Source organism: Scylla paramamosain, chromosome 12, assembly GCF_035594125.1.
Source record: "Scylla paramamosain isolate STU-SP2022 chromosome 12, ASM3559412v1, whole genome shotgun sequence".
In the NCBI taxonomy this organism is placed as follows: Eukaryota; Metazoa; Arthropoda; class Malacostraca; order Decapoda; family Portunidae; genus Scylla; species Scylla paramamosain.
In genome coordinates, this window is record NC_087162.1 from 21,040,935 (window position 1) to 21,060,447 (window position 19,513).

A 19,513-nucleotide genomic window follows, 5' to 3' on the forward strand; every position below is an offset into this window, starting at 1 on the left:
TAATAACTAATAATAATAATTACTACTACTACTACTACTACTACTACTACTAACATAAATAATAACAATAATCAAATACCAGTTACATTTAATCTCACAACAACAAGAACAATTACAATTTTAGAGTTATCTAAACAATTATATATAATCGAGAATAATATCTCTCTCTCTCTCTCTCTCTCTCTCTCTCTCTCTCTCTCTCTCTCTCTGCTACTACTACTACTACGAACCAGAGCAAGCATAACCAGTCTTTGCCTAATCTAACAACAACAACAACAACAACAACAACAACTACTACTACTACTACTACTACTACTACTACTACTACTACTACTACTGCTTCTGGTACTACTATTACTACCTCTGACGAATATATATATATATATATATATATATATATATATATATATATATATATATATATATATATATATATATATATATATATATATATATATATATATATATATATATATATATATACATTCGTCAATATTTACCATAATTTTCAATGTTTTCCGAGTGTTTCCAGCTGTTCCTTAAATCAGGTGTGTAGATAGTATTAGTAGAAAGAAGAAAGTAAGAGGAATAGAGAAGGAAGAATAAGAAATAAGGAGAAATGGAGGAGGAGGAGTGTGTGTCTGGGGGTGTTTTGGATGCGTTTGGGTGTGTGCGAGATCTTTTGAGTGTATGGGACTGTGTGTGGGGGTGTTTTGGGTGTGTGCAGTGTTTTTTGGGTGTATTTGAGTATATCTGGGGGATTTTTCGGTGCTTTTGGGTGTGTCAGGAGTCTTTTGAGTGTATTCGAGTGTGTGTGGGGATGTTTTGAATGTGTGCAGGGTCTTCTGAGTATATTTCAGTGTGTGTGTGGGTGTTTTGGATGCGTTTGGGTGTATGCAGGGTCTCTCTCTCTCTCTCTCTCTCTCTCTCTCTCTCTCTCTCTCTCTCTCTCTCTCTCTCTCTCTCTCTCTCTCTCTCTCTCAGTAGTTACACAGGTTTTGAAGCATGTCTTTACTGTTCTAGTGACACATTAAAAACATTTCTACATTAATAACAGGAGAAATACGAATTTTAAAAGGCTCTAGTCGAAGTTACATGTTTTTAATGATGTTTTTACGGTTCTAGAGACAGATTAATAACATTTCTAAATTATTGATAGGATAACCGCTTTTGAAAACCTTGCTAATCATCTTTATGGCTTTGGGAAACAGTCGTAAGGAGAGAGGGAGAGAGAGAGAGAGAGAGAGAGAGTAGAAGCATTTCAGTTAATCCTATCCTGCGCTACTTCGTGCGTTTGCAGTGGTGACACGGTACAACAGTGAGTGAAATTTGCAATCATAATCACGTAGGGAGTGTTCAGTGGGGAAACGTGAGTGAGGAAGATAGGATATTTATATTATTTGAATTATTACTTGATAACATGTCAATGTGTGTGTGTGTGTGTGTGTGTGTGTGTTGGTTGAGGAGCAGAGACAGATGGCGCTTGAGAGGGTGAGCGGCTGGCTGAGTGTTTTGGCCGGCGCTGCTCAGTCTTGACCGACGCAATCTGGTGATAAGTGTTTCCGTGTTCCCGGCTGCTTCTCCCTGTACCAAGCACCGCCACGCAACAACAGAGACCCATGAGTACGTAAGGTAAGCCCAGCGGTGCCAGCCTACCCTCGGTCAGCCTTACTGCCTTCCCAGCACCACCTTCCTCCTCCCTATAGTGTCTTGTAGCAGTTTATTAAGGTTTTTGTTCGTTATTTAGGTATCTTATGGGGGTTATTTATTTATTTTTAGGTTTTGTTTACGACAGAATCTGGAAACAGCTGGAAATTTAGGCAAATATTGAAGAGTCGTCAATATGTAAACAAGCCGTCAGCTGAGGTACAGGCAAGCTGTCAGTGTTCTCAAGTCATTATTTGCCTCTCTCACTTATTGTAAGCCTAACATGTCACAAGATAGAGTCACTTGTCTAGCTTTCATATCCGCTGGTCAGATATATCCGCCATTGCCTGGTTTTGGTGTCACGAAGTAATAAATAAGGTAACATGGCCGCCGGCTCCTCCACTGAGGTCGGAGCCGAGAGCCTGTTCCGGCCTGTGGGTTCCAATATTTTTTATATTTTCCTTAATTACTTTATTTGGCTTCTATAGTATGTTTTTATGGTTTCTAAAAATATTTCGTTGCTGTTGAAGTGTTTTTCTTGCTTCAGTTAAGTAAATGGGCTGAATTTTTTGCAGTTTTTTAATGTAAATATAGGGCCGTTTCACGGTTATTTTTACTCAACCCGGTTCTTGGCTTTTTTTATTTGAGGCTGTAGTGAAGCTTTTATTCCTTTAAAAAATCGCTTATGGTTTTTAAAATGTTTTGCGTTCCTGTTGAGTTAAGTATGTGCATTTTGAAATGTTTTTTAGTCCCGTTAAAAGTGGTGATTTTGTCATTTTTTTAGATTCTTTATTTCTCTATTTCAGCTTTTAACTAACTTTGCATTGCTTGAAAAAAATAGTTCAGATTTTTTAAAGTGTTTTTTTACAGGTGTAAAGTGAAATGGACAGACTTTTGAATGGTTTTAATGGTGTCAAAGATTCCAACACTTTTTCCATATTTCTGTTCATATTTCTTTACAACTACTCAGGCTGGAGATGTTTTAATATTGTGAATATTAATTAAAGTAATTATCAATTCAGAAAATATAATGCATTCCAGCCTAACTTCATGTTTTCTAGGGGTCAATTTCAAAATGAAATACGTTACGTACGTAATCCAGCGGCCGGGAGCGGCTCTCGCCTGTGACGTCATCAACGGCCGGGGACTTGCCCGGCCCCAATGTCTCTTGGTCAATATTTACCGTATTTTCCAGTGTTTTCCAAGTATTTCCAGCTGTTTATAAACTCAGTCACGTTGATAGTAGTAGTAGAAGGAGGAAAATAAGGGAAATGGAGAAGGAGGAGGAAGAAATAAGGAGAAATGGAGGAGGAAGAGGAGGAGGCAAAACACACAAACGGCAAGAAGACAATCTTTAGCTTAGTTTCCCTTGCTGTGCTGCCATTCTCTGTAATATTTTGCTTGTTATGGGTGTTTTAAGTGAGTTTTGGGTGTATTTAAAAGTGTTGTGCGTGTTTTGGAGTGTCTTACGGGTGTTTACGTGAATTTTGGGTGTATATTAGGTTTTATCAGTGCGTTTCCGGTGAATTTATATGATGTTTAAGTGTAGTTAGGTTGCTTTTAGGTGTATTTTACGTGTTTTGAGTGTTATTGAGTGTTATGGAGTGTTTAAGTGTAGTTAGGTTGCTTTTAGGTGTATTTTACGTGTTTTGAGTGTTATGGAGTGTTTTGGTGTGTGTGGGGGTGTATTGAGGTGTTGTGAGTGTGTCTTGGGTTTATTTTGGGTGTTTTAAGTGTTTTGGGTGAGTATAGGTGTGTGCTGGATCTTTTTGGTATATTTGAGTGTGTGTGGGGTGTTCTGGGTGCGTATGCGTGTGTTTGGGGTGTATTCTGTGGTGTTGGGTGTGTTTAAGTGTATTTTGGGGTGTGCTTGGTGAGTTTCGGGTGTTTTACGATGCTTTGGGTGTGTTTTAAGTGTTTTGAGTGCATTTTGGATGTGTTTGGATGAGTTTTGTGGGTAACTTGCGGTGTTTTGAGTGTTTTGGATGTTTTAAGCGTATTTGGGTGTGTTTCGGTGTTTTATAGGTATATTCGCGGTGTTGTGGGATGTTTTTGAGCGTGTTTTGGGTGTTTCAAGTGTGATTTAGAAGTGTCGTGTGTGTTTTCAGTGTCTTAGGGGTGTTTGGGTGTGTTTTCTGTGTATATTAGCTGTTATCAGTGTGTTTTGGGTGAATTTTGGATGTTTAAGTGTGGCGTAGCATGTTTTCAGGTGTATTTTACGTGTTATGAGTGTTGTAGGGTGTTTTGAGTGTACTCGTATTGTGTAGTGTTTTGGCGTGTTTAGGGGACATTGGAGCCGGTGACTTGCCCGGCTCCAGTGTCTCTTTGGTCAATATTTACTGTAATTTCCAGTGTTTTCCAAGTGTTTCCTGCTGCGTCTAAACTCAGGCGTGTAGATAGTAGTAGTAGAAGGAGGAAAATAAGAGAAATGGAGGAGGAGGAGGAAGAAATAAGGAGAAATGGAGGAGGAGAAGTAGGAGGAGGAGGCACAACACGTAAATGGCAAGAAGACAATCTTCAGCTTAGTTTCCCTTGCTGCGCTGCCATTCTCTGTAATATTTGGTGTGTTTTGGGTATCTTAAGTGTGTTTTAGGTGTGTTTGTATGAGTTTTGTGGGTATTTTGTGGTGTTGTGGATGTGTTTTGGATGTTTTGAGTGTCTTTGGGTGAGTTTTGTGGATATTTTGGAGTGTTGAGAGTGTTTTGATTTTGTTTTGGATATTTTGTGTGTGTTTTGGATGTATTTAGGTGACCCAAAACGTGCAGGACATTTCAATGTTTATAAAGTGTTTTATAAAGTGTAACTACTGAGAGAGAGAGAGAGAGAGAGAGAGAGAGAGAGAGAGAGAGAGAGAGAGAGAGAGAGAGAGAGAGAGAGAGAGAACTAGCAATAACACACACAAACACACATACACACACACACACACACACACGCACACACACCAATGCATTCATAAACATTCAAATTTCCCGCACTTTTTCAACCCCTAGGAAGGGGAGAGCGCGAGATAAGACTGGATATCCTATAAAGCCTAACATATCTCCCAATATTACAGGATGGAGAGATTAGGACACCACACGGAGGGGGGTGAAGGAGCCTTGAAGATGCCTGAAGGAGCGACAGGAAGAAGGAAGGCCTGGAGATGAAGGAAATGCAGAAAATTCCTCTAATACTGAACGCTTCTCTGCTCAGACCATCCTTTACTGAATATTTGGACCGAGGCTTCAAGATACGAGGTAAGAATCCGATTTTTTAGTGTTTCAAGGCAGTTTTAGGTGTTTTTAGATTATTTTAATGTTGTTTTGAGTATTTTAGGTTTGTGGAAGGAGGGAGAAAACTTAAATACAGTAATAAGACTAGGAAAAAAAGCTTAAATTGTTTTAAAATTATCCTAGCGTTTATTAAGCTGTTTTTAAGTATTATAGGTCACCAGAAGAAAGGAACCTTCAATTAAATACTAGGATAAGGAAAAAGCTTATTTCTTCCATTAGAAAGAGAGAAAAGCTTAATATTACCTCCCCATCCCCCCAGTGAACCAGGTGACCCTCCAGAACAGCGCCATCCTGCCTACTTGTGGTGTGCCAGCCCTGATCGTCCCCCTCCCTTCCTCCTCCTCCTCCTCCTACAGCAAAAAAAGAGACGTTTAATTAGCTGGTGGAAAGGTTACTGTTGTTGTTGTTGTTGTTGATCTTGTTGTGGTGGTGGTGATAGTGATTGTTCATCTCTCTCTCTCTCTCTCTCTCTCTCTCTCTCTCTCTCTCTCTCTCTCTCTCTCTCTCTCTCTCTCTCTCTCTCTCTCTCTGTCATCATCATCATCATCATCATCATCATTATTATTATTATCTTACTTTTACTACTACTACTGCTACTACTACTACCCCCCACACCCCCCCCGAGACGTGTAGGCACCCCAACCCTCCCCCCACCCCTGCAGTACCATACAGGCCAGCTCCCGGATGGCCCCCCAAGGACTCAAGGTAAACTATTTGCTGCCTTGTTTACACTTAGTATTGTTCTGTGCCTCAAAACTCAATTCCTCCATCCATCAACTCGACACGACCTTCCAAACAACCACCCCCTCTTCTGTGACACTCCACTGCTCCCTCTTCCACTCTGAACACCCTCGGTCTGTCCCTTGCTTGTCATTCCAACTGCAAACTTCACATTTCTCCCTTCCTCTGCAGAACTCAAGGAAGAAGAAAAAGATGAGAACAAGAATGGAAGGAGGAGGAGGAAGAAATTAGACCAGTCTCTCTTTTCTTACAAAAACCACAAGATTATAACTCTTCTTCCTCTTCCTCCTTCTCCTCCAGAGACGAGGTACTTCTCCAAGCCATAGAAAACGGACTTCACGATCTTAACCAGCATCTCCCGCCTAATTTCCGTTTTCTGTTTGATGGGGAACTCTCGTATTCCAGTTAAATTGGCGCGCGCGCGCGCGAGAGAGAGAGAGAGAGAGAGAGAGAGAGAGAGAGAGAGAGAGCTAATGTTATAAGTTTAGATTTTATATATTTATTTTTATAGTTATTTAAAAATTATATTATTGTTGTTGTTGTTGTTGTTGTTATAGTTGTTGTTGTTGTTATTGCTGCTGTTGTTGTTATTGTTGTTGTTTGATTAAATGTTACTAGTATTTAGTTATTGCTATTGTTTTTGCCAGTAATAGTAGTAGTAGTAGTAATTAATTATTATCATTATTATTATTATTATTATATTATTATTATTATTATTATTATTATTATTATTATTATTATTATTTCTGTAAGTTAATGAAAAATAGTTATTTAATTACGTTTGATCATTTATTTATTTATGTAACTATTTATTCATTTATTTATTTATTCATTTATGTATTGAATTTCTTGCTACAAATTAAAATAATAAAAAGAATTTTATTTTCATCCACCTACCCACAAACTCACACCCACAGACCCCCACTAGCCCTCCCATCCACCCACCTCCACCAACCCACCCACCCACCACACACTCCTTAACAGACCCATCCACCCACCCACCCATCCTTCCACCAATCTACCCCACTAACCCACAACACTCTTACACTACTTATGTGGACTTTAACAAGGATTTCTGAGCCTGTTAAAAAACTCGAAAAGTTGATATTTTGTGATTTTTTATTTCTTCATTTCAACTGCTAACTCCTGAATGTTTGTAAAAATAGTTTGTTTATTTAGTGTTTTTTGCATTCGTGATAAATCAGATTGGTTTACTTTACAATGTTTGTTGATCGTGTTTATGTTCAACAATTTTTCAGTGAGTTACTTAAAAATATCTTCATTATTATTATTGAGGCTTGAAATATTCTTACATACCAGGTATTAATTAAAGTATATGCCCTTTCAGAATATATAAGGCATTCCATTCCAGTATGTGTGTGTGTGTGTGTGTGTAATTATCTTAAGCTGACCCAAGCACCATATTCCATAAATATACTTCCATAGCCTACCTAACCTTATCATAAACATAACGTACAGTACTCACAAAGCCCTGCCACAAAAAAAATATAGTCGACTCATAGAAATAAATAGAAGCAACAACAACAGCAACAACAACAACAACACACACACACACACACACACACACACAAACACACACACACACAGATAGGGCAGAGGAAAGAGAGGCTGACTGGGGTGACACAGGCAGAAAGGAGGGATGGAGGAGCAGGAAGGAGCAGAAGAGGCTGATAAGGTTATATATCTTGTTGTAACAGGGCACTGAGACACACACACACACACACACACACACACACACACACACACACACACACACACACACACACACCTATATCATTCTTTCATTTTCCTATATTCCTCCTTCTCTCCCTTCCTTCCTTCCTTCACTTCATCTCTCCTTTCTTCCTTCCTTCCATCTTTCAACACTTCCACTCCTCTTCCTTCCTTCATTTTCTTGTTTCCCTTTCCTCCTTTCCTTCTCTTCCTTCTCACCAGTTCTCTGCTCTCCTCCATTCTTCCCCTTCCCCTCCTCTACCCCCCCTCACTCGTCGCTCCACCCGTGCCTCCGGTCATGAGATGGTGTGTAGGCGGCATGGCACACTCATACCTCTCTCTCTCTCTCTCTCTCTCTCTCTCTCTCTCTCTCTCTCTCTCTCTCTCTCTCTCTGGTATCTTTATTTATTTACACATTTTTCGTTACAATTCGTCTCAGTTTCTTTATATTTCGCTTTTCAAATTCACGACAAAATATTCAATGCATTTAATTAATATTCGTCTGATTCTTAATATTTTTTTTTTTTTCTTATCACTCCTACCATTCATATCCATCCCCATCTGTCCACACACACACACACACTCATAACTTCCCCTCACTCACTCACCGTTCACATCAACACTCTCTCTTCCTCACTCTCACCTCATACTCTCACTCCCGCCTTCCCCTCAGAGTTACGCTCCCGCCGCGACTGGAAAAATTAGGGAGGGAAAGCGGGAGGGGTATGAAATGAGTGGACGTCTGAGCATTAGGTCTCCAACACATAATGAATATATCACTAAAGTGTATCTGGGTCAGGAGAGAGAGAGAGAGAGAGAGAGAACCAACAGATGATAATGACTCGTGAAATAGTCCTTGCTGCTTCCTCCTCCTCTTCCTCCTCCTCCTCCTCCCGTTGAGTAGACATGTATGCAGTTTTCTCTCACGTTCTCGAGACCGTCATTTTTACCCTCCACGTCCGCTTTCAATTATAGGAGGAGGAGGAGGAGGAGGAGGAGGAGGAGGGAAGGGAGAGAAAGGGATACTCTATACTAACATTCTTCTATTCCTAACATTTCCTCCTCCTCCTCCTCCTCCTCCTCTTCCTCCTCCTCCTCCTCCTCCTTCTCCTCCTCCTCCTCTTCCTGCGGCGGGTTGAGGAGGGATAATGCAGCAGGAACCATTAACAGCCCGCCTGGTGCTCGCTTCCCGCCTATTACTCATTACCTAGTCCGTGCGGTGACCTCTGTCAAGCATTGGGCGGAGAGTCGCTAAGTGCCGCGCTGATGACGATTACACAGGTGAGGTGGTGGTGGTGCTGGTGGTGAAGAGGGAGGGTCTTACATACATACATACTTACTCTCTCTCTCTTCAGCACACACTCCTGTACCCTACTCCTGTACTTCCATACCGCCATTACCTCCTCCTCCTCCTCCTCCTCCTCCTCTTCCTCCTCCTCCTCCTCCTCCTCCTCCTCCTGTGAGCAGCAGTAAATGTCCTCGGTGATAAAACAGACAACTGCTGTTTAAACTTCCTTTCTGATTACAAGGAGGAGAAATGTGAGAGGAGATCAGTACGGAGAGTGGGTGAGCGCCTGCGTGGCCTGGTGGTGGTGGTGGTGGTGGAACGCTAAGGGATGATGGAGGTGTGGGTTCATTACTGCGATGTTTTGCTTAATGGTGGTGGTGGTGGTGGTTGTGGATTTTTTTTTTTTTGTTGTTGTTGTGGGGATGTTGATTGTGTGGTAAGAAACCGAGAGAGAGAGAGAGAGAGAGAGAGAGAGAGAGAGAGAGAGAGAGAGAGAGAGAGAGAGAGAGAGAGAGAGAGAGAGAGAGAGAGAGAGAGAGAGAGAGAGAGCCTGATTGAGGTGATCAAACAACAAAGGTTTTTTGCGGTCAAAACGGGCGCCATGTTGATAGCCTCGTTATTTTCCACATAACGCTATTGCATTCCAAAGCGTGCTTTGTGAAAAATCTTCTACACAGTACAAGTAACCGTGAGCGTCATGGCATCTCAGGGCCGAGCAGGAGGAAGAGCGAGGGCCACGCTGCAGTATATATATTGAGGAAAGCCGGAAAGCCAGGCACAGCTCGGCTCCCTCCCGTTCAGCGACATGAAGACTCTGGTAACTCGGCTCTTTGTGGTGTCTGCTTATCTTTGTTCACAACTGTTACAGTCACTGTCACCAGTGTTGTAGTCACGCGCCGCGCCACGTCCACTGGGAGCCAGACACCTCTGGGTGGTGAAGCTGACCAACACTGCCTCACTATTTCCGGTTTCCAAGAAAACCGATAAAAGTATATTATTCCTAACAAGTGCACAAAAAGTACAAAAGAAAACAACCATCATTTAGATAAACCTGGCCGGCCTTTTGAAGCACGGCTGTGTCCAGTAGCCTTGTGGGAGTTTTCATCTCTGAGGACACCTTTATTTATACAATGCTAGTTTTCTGAAGCCCAGTTTATCCCAACAGGTTGTTTTGGCAGTGATGGTGGCGGCCACCGCCCATCAGGCCTACGGCATCCCTGTACCCGGCACTCTCTCCCACGGCACCCACGCCTACGGCATCCCCGCCTACGGCTATGGGCGGGTCCCTGTCTCGGACACCTACGAGTTGGCGGCTGCACGTGACCAGTTCTTCAGAGCCTACCAGAACCAGCTGAACACCATCTATGCCATCCGCGCCAGCCGCCCCGCCTACCACGACACCCACGGCCACGGACACCACGGCTCTGCAGGCGCCGTCCACGTGTCCCACGGAACCCACTCCTCTTACGGCACCCCTGCTGTGCACGCCCCCGTCGTGCACACTTCTCACGCCGTGCACGCCCCCGTTGTGCACACTTCCCACACCGTTCACGCCTCCCCCGCCGTGCACCACGATTATTAAAACAGTCCAGCAGGAACACGTCGAAAGTAACGGCTTTCAGGATGAGTTCTTCTCGACGCAGCAAACTGGCAAATCCTTCTTCGCTGCCAGAACACTATTACAACTGATGTCTCCGCCACCACACCCGATCTCGACAAATATGTGTGTACGTACATGTCAATAAATATTAAGCCTGCCTTATGTATTGTCATAAAATCCACATGGAGGGCATGCAAACCCCTGTCCGAGGTGGCGCCGCGCTTGTGCCATATGTCATGAACTTGCATTTGATCTTCACTGTTGTCCCTTACTCAAATACTGAGAGTAAGTAAGTAGGTAAGTCAGTAATCGAGTAAAAAAAAAAAGTAAACAAGTAAGCAATCAAGCAAACAAGCTAGTCATCAAATAAGCAAGCACGTTTATTGACCACAGTCATCAGCTTTCATTTTCAAACTACTCTCCTACGCTTTCTATCCTCGTCTTTGTAACTTCATCTCAAGTTTCCTTTCTGACAGTTCTATTGCTGCTGTGGTAGACAGTCACTTTTCTTCTATTAACAGTGGTGTTCGTCATAGTTCTGCCATGTCACCTGCTCTCTTCTTATTATTCATCGATGATCTGAGACAACTTCATGTCCTATCCACTCCTTCAGTGATGATACCACCCTGCACTTTTCCACGTGTTTTCGTATAGCCATCAGGAATTAAACAACTCACGCAAGAGATCCGCTAATACGCCTAAACCCTGATCTTTCTAAAAAATTTTGATTGATACAAGGCAAACAGTGTTGTTCAATGACTCAAAAATTCAATTCTTCCATCTTTCAACTTGCCACAACGTTTCAGATTAGTATACCCTCTTCTTCAATGACACTTAACTGTTCCCCCTATTTTACACTTAACATTCTCGTACCGTCCTTCACAAATAACACTATGTAACACGATTTTTGTCTTTGACAAGCAAGTGTTATTTTCCAGCTCTTTTCATAGCAAAACAATAGCAAATGCCCATTATTCCTGTCAAACTTTGCTCTTGTGGCTTTTGTGGATTTTTTGCCCCAAAGTAGCTAAATTTCACCATTTTTTTTCCAGATGTTGTCACAGAGAACTTCTTTGCTCTTGTCTTGATCAATTGACCACATATGTAGCAGAATGCAACTGCAGAATGATTGCAGCCTCTTGATGCCATTTCACTTCTTGTGATGTGTCTTCTCAGGCAGCCAAAGCAGAACTGATTAGTGGTCTGCAAGCCCCTACTTTTATATTGTCAAGCAGTACTCTAGAATATTCTTAGTCTTTCTAGAATGTGTTCCAGAATGTTCTGAGTCTTTCTAGAATATTCCTGAACCTACTTTACAGTATTCTGAATCATTCTAGAAAATTCTTGTAGATTCTGGAAAATTCTTGATACTTCTACATATTTCTACTGTATTCAAGAAAGTTCTAAATATTATGGAAATTTTTACATTGAATAGAATGTTCTGAAATGTTCTACAAGCTTCTAACCGTCTGGTAGAACATTCTGGAGGATTTGAGATTTCTGAAATGTGAACAAATTCTTCTAAATAAGAGAAATTTTTTGTTAGATCTGGTCAGTTCAAGTATGATCTTATTAAAACTAAAGATCTTTAAAACACTTTACATTCTTTTTCATTGTTTTAACTTATTTGCAATATTTCAAAAGCAATTAGATAAGCAACTGAGATTTTGCCAAGATCTTTACCTGACATGAAAACCAACAGTAACCTATACTATAATGAAATAAGGCAAACATGTAAATTCATTGTTCTAGCCACAAAAGCAAAGTTTTAGGATCTTTTTTTTTATTTTTTTTTTTTCTATTTTGTTTAGATGGAAATAACTTGAAAATTATGGTTTGGGGCCAAGGACAAGACAAAAGTGAAATTTTGTTACATAGTGAATCTAAACTGGAAATTTCATATCTAATCTGTAGTTCAAACACTCCATGAAGTTGGGCGTTCTGAGTTGTCTCCGCCAGTTTTTCTCATCCCCAAAACCTGATAGCTCTGTACGGGGCCTTATTCATCCATATGTAAAATACGCTTCCCATATACAAGGCGGTTCTACTGGCACTGCTCTGCTAATCAGGATGAAACCAAATTCCTCTCTTCTAACTGACTTTCTTCAGCCTCTCTCTCTCTCTCTCTCTCTCTCTCTCTCTCTCTCTCTCTCTCTCTCTCTCTCTCTCTCTCTCTCTCTCTCTCTTAGTCGCAATGTTGCATTTCTTGGTATCTTCTTCCGCTATTTTCACGCTTGCTGTTCTTCTAATCTTGCTAACTGCATGTCCCCACTTCTACCGCGGCTTCGCCGCATAAAATTTTCCACTTTCTCTCAGTTCTATGGTATACTTCCCTAATGCAAGAGCAAACCATTATTCGCAATCTTTCATGCCCCTCTCAAGTAAACTCTGAAACCCCCTACTTGCTTCTGCATTTTTCTCTTCCTTCGAACAGAATTCTTTCAAGATGGAAGTCTCAAGACACTTCTCTAGTTTTGGTTAATCATTTTAACTCCACTTCTTTGAAGACTGGCGTCTCAGTGGGCAAGACCCATATCACATAAGAAAAAAAAAACTATAAAATTACATCACTAATAACAGATTCATGTTACATAATGTTTATAACAGACATACGCTATCAATGTCCATTTTATTTTGTCAAAAGCATTAAATTTTATGTAAACACTACAAAATAAAAGTTTTAACACAAAAATAAGTAAAAACCCAATAAACAAAAATTTACCAAAGCCCTAAAAGAAAGAACTTAAGAACACCAAAACAATAAAATGATATTTTAACATCAAAACAAATAAAGAAGAGAATTAAGACACTGGAGCAACAAAACAAAACGCATCTAGACGTTTAAAGTAACACACGCTGGCGTTCACATACAAAGACATGCGTACCACACACACACACACACACACACACACACACACACACACACACACACACACAAACAATACCAAGCTAATTTCGTATAACAATAATTACTATCATTCACCACTTTATCATGATGGTGGAGATGGGCACAGTTTTGCCTGTCAACCTCACTCTCTCCCATATTCCTTCTCTTTCTTCTCTCTGTATCCCTTCTCTCTTAAATTCTCTTTCCATTCTCTCTTTAACTATGCATGGCTTTTACGGACTATTAAAAAGCCTTTAACTGACTCATTGATCATCTGTTAACAAAACACTCTGGGAAAAGAAGAATAGACGTGAGCGTAATGAAAACCTTTCTAGAGATGCACTGCAAAATTATATACACTCGTGAGAAAATCGATATTAGCCTATCACGACAACTTCTCGGGCCAATCAAACTTTTCAAACCAACGAAAAAGTTATGTTGTATTTGTGATAAAAAAATAAATAAATAAAAAAAAACTAACACATTTCAATACAAGCATTCAGTAATCCCACAGTGGAAAATATGCCCGAAGAATGCAAAACTTCTGCCTTTATCAAAAGTTACAAGTACAACAAAGATGTCTGACAAGGCAACACTGTTTGCTCTGAAACCTTCCAAACAATATTACAGTAGAATAATTTGATGAAAAGCGGTGAAAGGTAATAATATGCAATACAATAAATCTAAGTATTCTAGAGAGAGAGAGAGAGAGAGAGAGAGAGAGAGAGAGAGAGAGAGAGAGAGAGAGAGAGAGAGAGAGAGAGAGAGAGAGACGCCTGATTGAGGTATCAAATAACAAAGGTTTTTTGCGGTCAAAACGGGCGCCTGTTGATAGCCTCGTTATTTTCCACATAACGCTATTGCATTCCAAAGCGTGCTTTATGAAAAATCTTCTACACAGTACAAGTAACCCTGAGCGTCATGGCGTCTCAGGGCCGAGCAGGAGGAAGAGCGAGGGCCACGCTGCAGTATATATATTGAGGAAAGCCGGAAAGCCAGGCACAGCTCGGCTCCCTCCCGTTCAGCGACATGAAGACTCTGGTAACTCGGCTCTTTGTGGTGTCTGCTTATCTTTGTTCACAACTGTTACAGTCACTGTCAGCAGTGTTGTAGTCACGCGCAGCGCCACGTCCACGGAGCCAGACACCTCTGGGTGGTGAAGCTGACCAACACTGCCTCACTATTTCCGGTTTCCAAGAAAACCGATAAAAGTGTATTATTCCTAACAAGTGCACAAAAAGTACAAAAGAAAACAACCATCATTTAGATAAACCTGGCCGGCCTTTTGAAGCACGGCTGTGTCCAGTAGCCTTGTGGGAGTTTTCATCTCTGAGGACACCTTTATTTATACAATGCTAGTTTTCTGAAGCCCAGTTTATCCCAACAGGTTGTTTTGGCAGTGATGGTGGCGGCCACCGCCCATCAGGCCTACGGCATCCCTGTACCCGGCACTCTCTCCCACGGCACCCACGCCTACGGCATCCCCGCCTACGGCTATGGGCGGGTCCCTGTCTCGGACACCTACGAGTTGGCGGCTGCACGTGACCAGTTCTTCAGAGCCTACCAGAACCAGCTGAACACCATCTATGCCATCCGCGCCAGCCGCCCCGCCTACCACGACACCCACGGCCACGGACACCACGGCTCTGCAGGCGTCGTCCATGCGTCCCAAGCCGTGCACGGAACCCACTCCTCTTACGGCACCCCTTCTGTGCATGCCCCCGTCGTGCACACTTCCCAAGCCGTGCACGCCCCCGCAGTGTACACTTCCCACGCCGTTCACGCCCCCGCCGTGCACCACGATTATTAAAACCACCAAGCCCAACAGTCCAGCAGGAACACATCGAAAGTAACAGCTTTCAAGCTGAGTTCTTCTCGACCTAGCAAACTGACAAATCCTTTTTTCGCTGCCAGAACAACACTATTACAACTGATGTCTGTCAAATGTATATTAAGGTGGCCCACAAAAATGAAAGTTTGAATTCTCTTGCACCCAGGTCTTTAATGAGTTCCTTTTGTCAAAAAAAAGAAGACAAGCAAAATATTAGCCTAATTGCATTTTTAGTGGTGATGCAAGGCTCCATAATTTCAGCCTAAATCTCATTATTTTTATGGTGAGCATCAAGTATTGTAGTTTTGTGTCTCTTTTTCAGTTAGAATATTTACCAAGACTATAAAAGTATTTGGGTATCATGAGCTTATAGAAACATTAATACATCAATTGGCAACTCTCTAAAGAGACTACCGACATCTGGCAATAATTCATTTTCAGAGTGGAGGCAACTGAGGCAGTGACCGAGTGTGAGTAGAGTTCAGTAATCCACAGACAATCAAATGAGTCGGACAGGTTTTGTGCTCACAGAAATATATAATGGCAAAAGCAAAACAGAGATGCTATTACTTAATGTCCAGATCAGGAGAGACTATAAAAGGCTCCAAGTTACCCTCAAAAGGTCAAGTTTTATGTGTTTTCCTGCACCAACATATTGACAATAAAAAGATCTTCGAGAGAGTGCAGAGGTGATTTAAAAATAAGTGCAGAATTTCTGGGAGAGAGCAAGAATTCCAACAAAAAGAAAATATCATATAACTGAGAAAATTTTGGAGCTTCATGGAGAGTGGAAGAGACTGAAGAAAAGTGCATCAAGATCAAATACCCAAGAGTGTAAGGAAAAACCCTTCAAAGATGAACTAGGAAACCTGTTTGACGTCGCACATGCAGAGGCATTAAAGCTCATAAAGAATGAAGAGGACAAAGAGTTCTTATTGGCTCAGATGGAGGGAGGAAGAAATAGATCAATGATATCAGCAGACCTAGTGACTGCAAAACAAGAAAATTAGTCATGAAAGTCACATAAATGACATATAAACACTTGTCTAAGGAGACGCCAAATTTGTGAGAAGCAATGTACACCAGCCTAAATAAATAATTTGAGTTGCATTTAATCTTTACTCTTGTCCTTTACACACACACACACACACACACACACACACACACACACACACACACACACACAAATATATAAATGCAAATGTGTAGCTCGCTCACCTCTTTTCTTCTCCGTTTCCTTCTACGTCTTTGCTACCGTTCCTTCAACCTACGGCAATTACATAACACTGGCATAGGTGGTGCTGGGAGCTTTCCACCAAACCCACTGTGACCTCCCTGAACGTCTTCTGTGCCCAGTAAAGACAACTCTTTTCCCTCTAACACTACACAACATACAGAATACACATCTATACCCTCCACTCAAAAAGCAAAATAATAAAATTTCTCCATTAGGGAGAGAAAAAAGAAAAAGAAAATCGGAATCCCCATCTGGAGAGGACAAACAATATCCTCACATCGGACTGCACTTCGGACACACCCATCAATTATTTCTATACTCACTTATGCAGCATTCGTTGGCTCAGATCTAATTCTTATGTCTGAAGATTATCACCTCTCCTGTACCTCATCTTTTCCTCAGTGTTACTCAAGTGTCTCAGGCGACTGACAGCAATTCCTTCTCTGTTTCTTCATACTTTCTTTATCCTTACTTTCAACCCAAAGCATGATGTTAAATTTATGTATGCAACAATTTAACTTGCTCTCGTTCTGACGTTTTTTAATCTTCTGAAATGTCGACAACCTGGCTTAGACTACAGAGCCACTCTCAGACTGAATTTTTTGTGGTGTATCATATTAAAAGCATTTGAATGGAGTCAAGCAAAAAGCTTTAATTTCGAAACTTCAACTTCATGGCTGCTACCTTTTTTCTTTGACTTTATCACCAGTCTCCTCTCTGCCCGTTCTATTCTTAGAGTAGTAGACAATCATTGTCCTCCTAAGTTTATTACTAGTGGTCTTCCTCAGGGTTTTGTCCTGTCGCTCATTTCCTTTCTATTATTCATCAATCTTAATGAAACTAGTTTTCCTATCCATATATACATTGATGATGTTACTCAGCACTTTACGTGTTTTCTTACACGTCCTACCTTTCAACAGTTAAACAGTTCACGCAGGAAACTCATAGAACGCCTAACTTTTGATCGTCCTAATATTGTGATTGAGACAGGGCAAACTTAGTATCGTTCAATACCTCAAAAAACCGAATTTCTTCATCTGTTTAATCGACACAACCTTCCAGATAACTATCTCCTCTTCTTCAATGACACTCAGTCGTCCTCCTTTTCTACAATGAACATCCTCGGTCGGTCCTTTACTAAAACTCTAAACGGGAAATTTTACATATTCACTCTCACCTGTTCAAGCAGCTTCTATGAGTTTGGCGTTCTCAGCCATCTCGGCCAGTTTTTCTTGCCCCACTCTACCGAGGTGCTGACTCTGTACAGACTTTATCCACCCTGTATGGAGTATGCTTTACATATATGAAGGAATACCACTCATACTGGTATCTCAAATATGATGGAATCAAAAGTTTTTCGTCACATGAACTTCTCTCCTCAAACTGACCCTCTTCAGCCTCTTTCTCTTACCTGCAAAGTTGCATCTCCTGCTATCTTCCATTGCTATTTTCATGCTAACTACTCTTCTGATCTTGGTAACTGAATATCTACTCAACTGCGGAGGCTTCACTACACCTATATTTTCGATCTTTCAACCCTGTTATTGGTAAACTCTGTGACTTCCTACCTGCTTCTCTATTTCTTCCTGCCCATGACTTAAACTTTTTCAAGAGGGAAGTTTCAAGACCGTTGTCCAGGTCATTTTCGACCTGCCTTCTGTCACCTTAATAGTTCGGTATCTAAAATTTACTTTTTTCACCAACCTCCATTGCTCCCGGCAAGCACCTTCCTTACATAAAAAAGAGAAAAAAATCTTCTTTGATTTAACACTTAAATATTTAGCTACCATTTTTAGTTCCTGGTTACCGTTTAAATGCCCCATTAAGTTGTCTAATTAATGTACTTCATATAATAGAATACTTCATGAAATATTGTAACATAATTTATTTACTTTACATTTTTTAGTATTTAGTAACATTAATTGGCAGAGTGAAAAGTGGTAATAAGGGAAGCGGCGGAGGAGTGAGTGGGAGACTTGGTCAGAATGACGACGCGTCAATACTGCTGCCAGGCCACATCAATCAAGGACGTGCGTTTTGTGAAAACTTCCCCACCCACAAATTATCGAGAGTGTCATGGCGTCTCAGGGCCGAGCAGGAGGAAGATCGAGGGTCACGCTGCAGTATATATTGAAGGAAGCCGGAAAGCCAGGCACAGTTCGGCTCCCTCCCGTTCAGCGACATGAAGACTCTGGTAACTCGGCTCTTTGTGGTGTCTGCTTATCTTTGTTCACAACTGCTACAGTCACTGTCAGCAGTGTTGTAGTCACGCGCCGCGCCACGTCCACAGGGAGACAGACACCTCTGGGTGGTGAAGCTGACCAACACTGCCTCACTATTTACGGTTTCCAAGAAAACCGATAAAAGCGTATTATTCCTAACAAGTGCACAAAAAATACAAAAGAAAACAACCATCATTTAGATAAACCTGGCCGGCCTTTTGAAGCACGGCTGTGTCCAGTAGCCTTGTGGGAGTTTTCATCTCTGAGGACACCTTTATTTATACAATGCTAGTTTTCTGAAGCCCAGTTTATCCCAACAGGTTGTTTTGGCAGTGATGGTGGCGGCCACCGCCCATCAGGCCTACGGCATCCCTGTACCCGGCACTCTCTCCCACGGCACCCACGCCTACGGCTATGGGCAGGCGCCCTACGTGGGTCCGCTGGCTTCCAGTGTTCCTGCCGGCATCGGCGGTAAAGTCATCCCTGTCTCGGACACCTACGAGGTGGCGGCCGCCCGTGACCAGTTCTTCAGAGCCTACCAGGACCAGCTGAACACCATCTATGCCATCCGCGCCAGCCGCCCCGCTTACCACGATGCCCACGGCCACGGACACCACGGCTCTGCAGGCGCTGTTCATGTGTCCCACGGAGCCCACTCCTCTTATGGTACCCCTGCTGTGCACACCCCCGTTGTGCACACTTCCCACGCCGTGCACGCCCCCGCTGTGCACACCTCCCACGCCGTGCACTCCGTTCCCGCCGTGCACAAGTCCCACGCCGTGCACGCCCCCGTTGTGCACACTTCCCACGCCGTGCATGCTCCTGCAGTGCACACCTCTCATGCTGTGCACCACAATTATTAAAACAACAGTAAAGCAGGAACACGTCGAAAGTAGCGGCTTTCAGACTGAGTTCTTTTCGACGTAGCAAACTGACAAATCCCTCTTTGCTGCCAGAACACTATTACAACTGACGTCTCCGCCACCACACCCGATCTTGTCAAGTATGTGTATACACATGTCATTAAAAAATAAACCTGCCTCATGCACTTAGT

General features: G+C 42.0%; 4 protein-coding genes and 1 long non-coding RNA gene across 5 annotated transcripts in view; 4 read left to right on the top strand and 1 right to left on the bottom strand.

Annotated features, from left to right (window-relative positions):
- LOC135105854 (cuticle protein CP1876-like) overlaps nt 1-19,513 on the bottom strand; it is a 50,530-nt gene that overhangs the window by 15,916 nt on the left and 15,101 nt on the right. The gene's annotated exons all lie outside the window — the stretch shown is intronic.
- On the top strand, nt 1,293-6,197 carry LOC135105443 (uncharacterized). Its single transcript, XR_010270845.1, has 4 exons — nt 1,293-1,632; nt 4,703-4,883; nt 5,179-5,309; nt 5,832-6,197. It is a non-coding gene; the product is annotated as an uncharacterized LOC135105443 (long non-coding RNA).
- On the top strand, nt 9,382-10,440 carry LOC135105444 (uncharacterized). Its single transcript, XM_064013573.1, has 2 exons — nt 9,382-9,499; nt 9,848-10,440. The coding sequence occupies exons 1-2, from the start codon at nt 9,488-9,490 to the stop codon at nt 10,262-10,264; spliced, it is 429 nt and encodes a 142-aa protein (XP_063869643.1). The 5' UTR covers nt 9,382-9,487; the 3' UTR covers nt 10,265-10,440.
- On the top strand, nt 14,110-15,161 carry LOC135105445 (uncharacterized). The gene is made up of 2 exons (XM_064013575.1): nt 14,110-14,210; nt 14,557-15,161. The coding sequence occupies exons 1-2, from the start codon at nt 14,199-14,201 to the stop codon at nt 14,977-14,979; spliced, it is 435 nt and encodes a 144-aa protein (XP_063869645.1). The 5' UTR covers nt 14,110-14,198; the 3' UTR covers nt 14,980-15,161.
- LOC135105848 (cuticle protein LPCP-23-like) lies at nt 18,350-19,509 on the top strand. Its single transcript, XM_064014467.1, has 2 exons — nt 18,350-18,431; nt 18,780-19,509. Exons 1-2 carry the CDS (start codon nt 18,420-18,422, stop codon nt 19,320-19,322), a joined length of 555 nt encoding a protein of 184 aa, XP_063870537.1. The 5' UTR covers nt 18,350-18,419; the 3' UTR covers nt 19,323-19,509.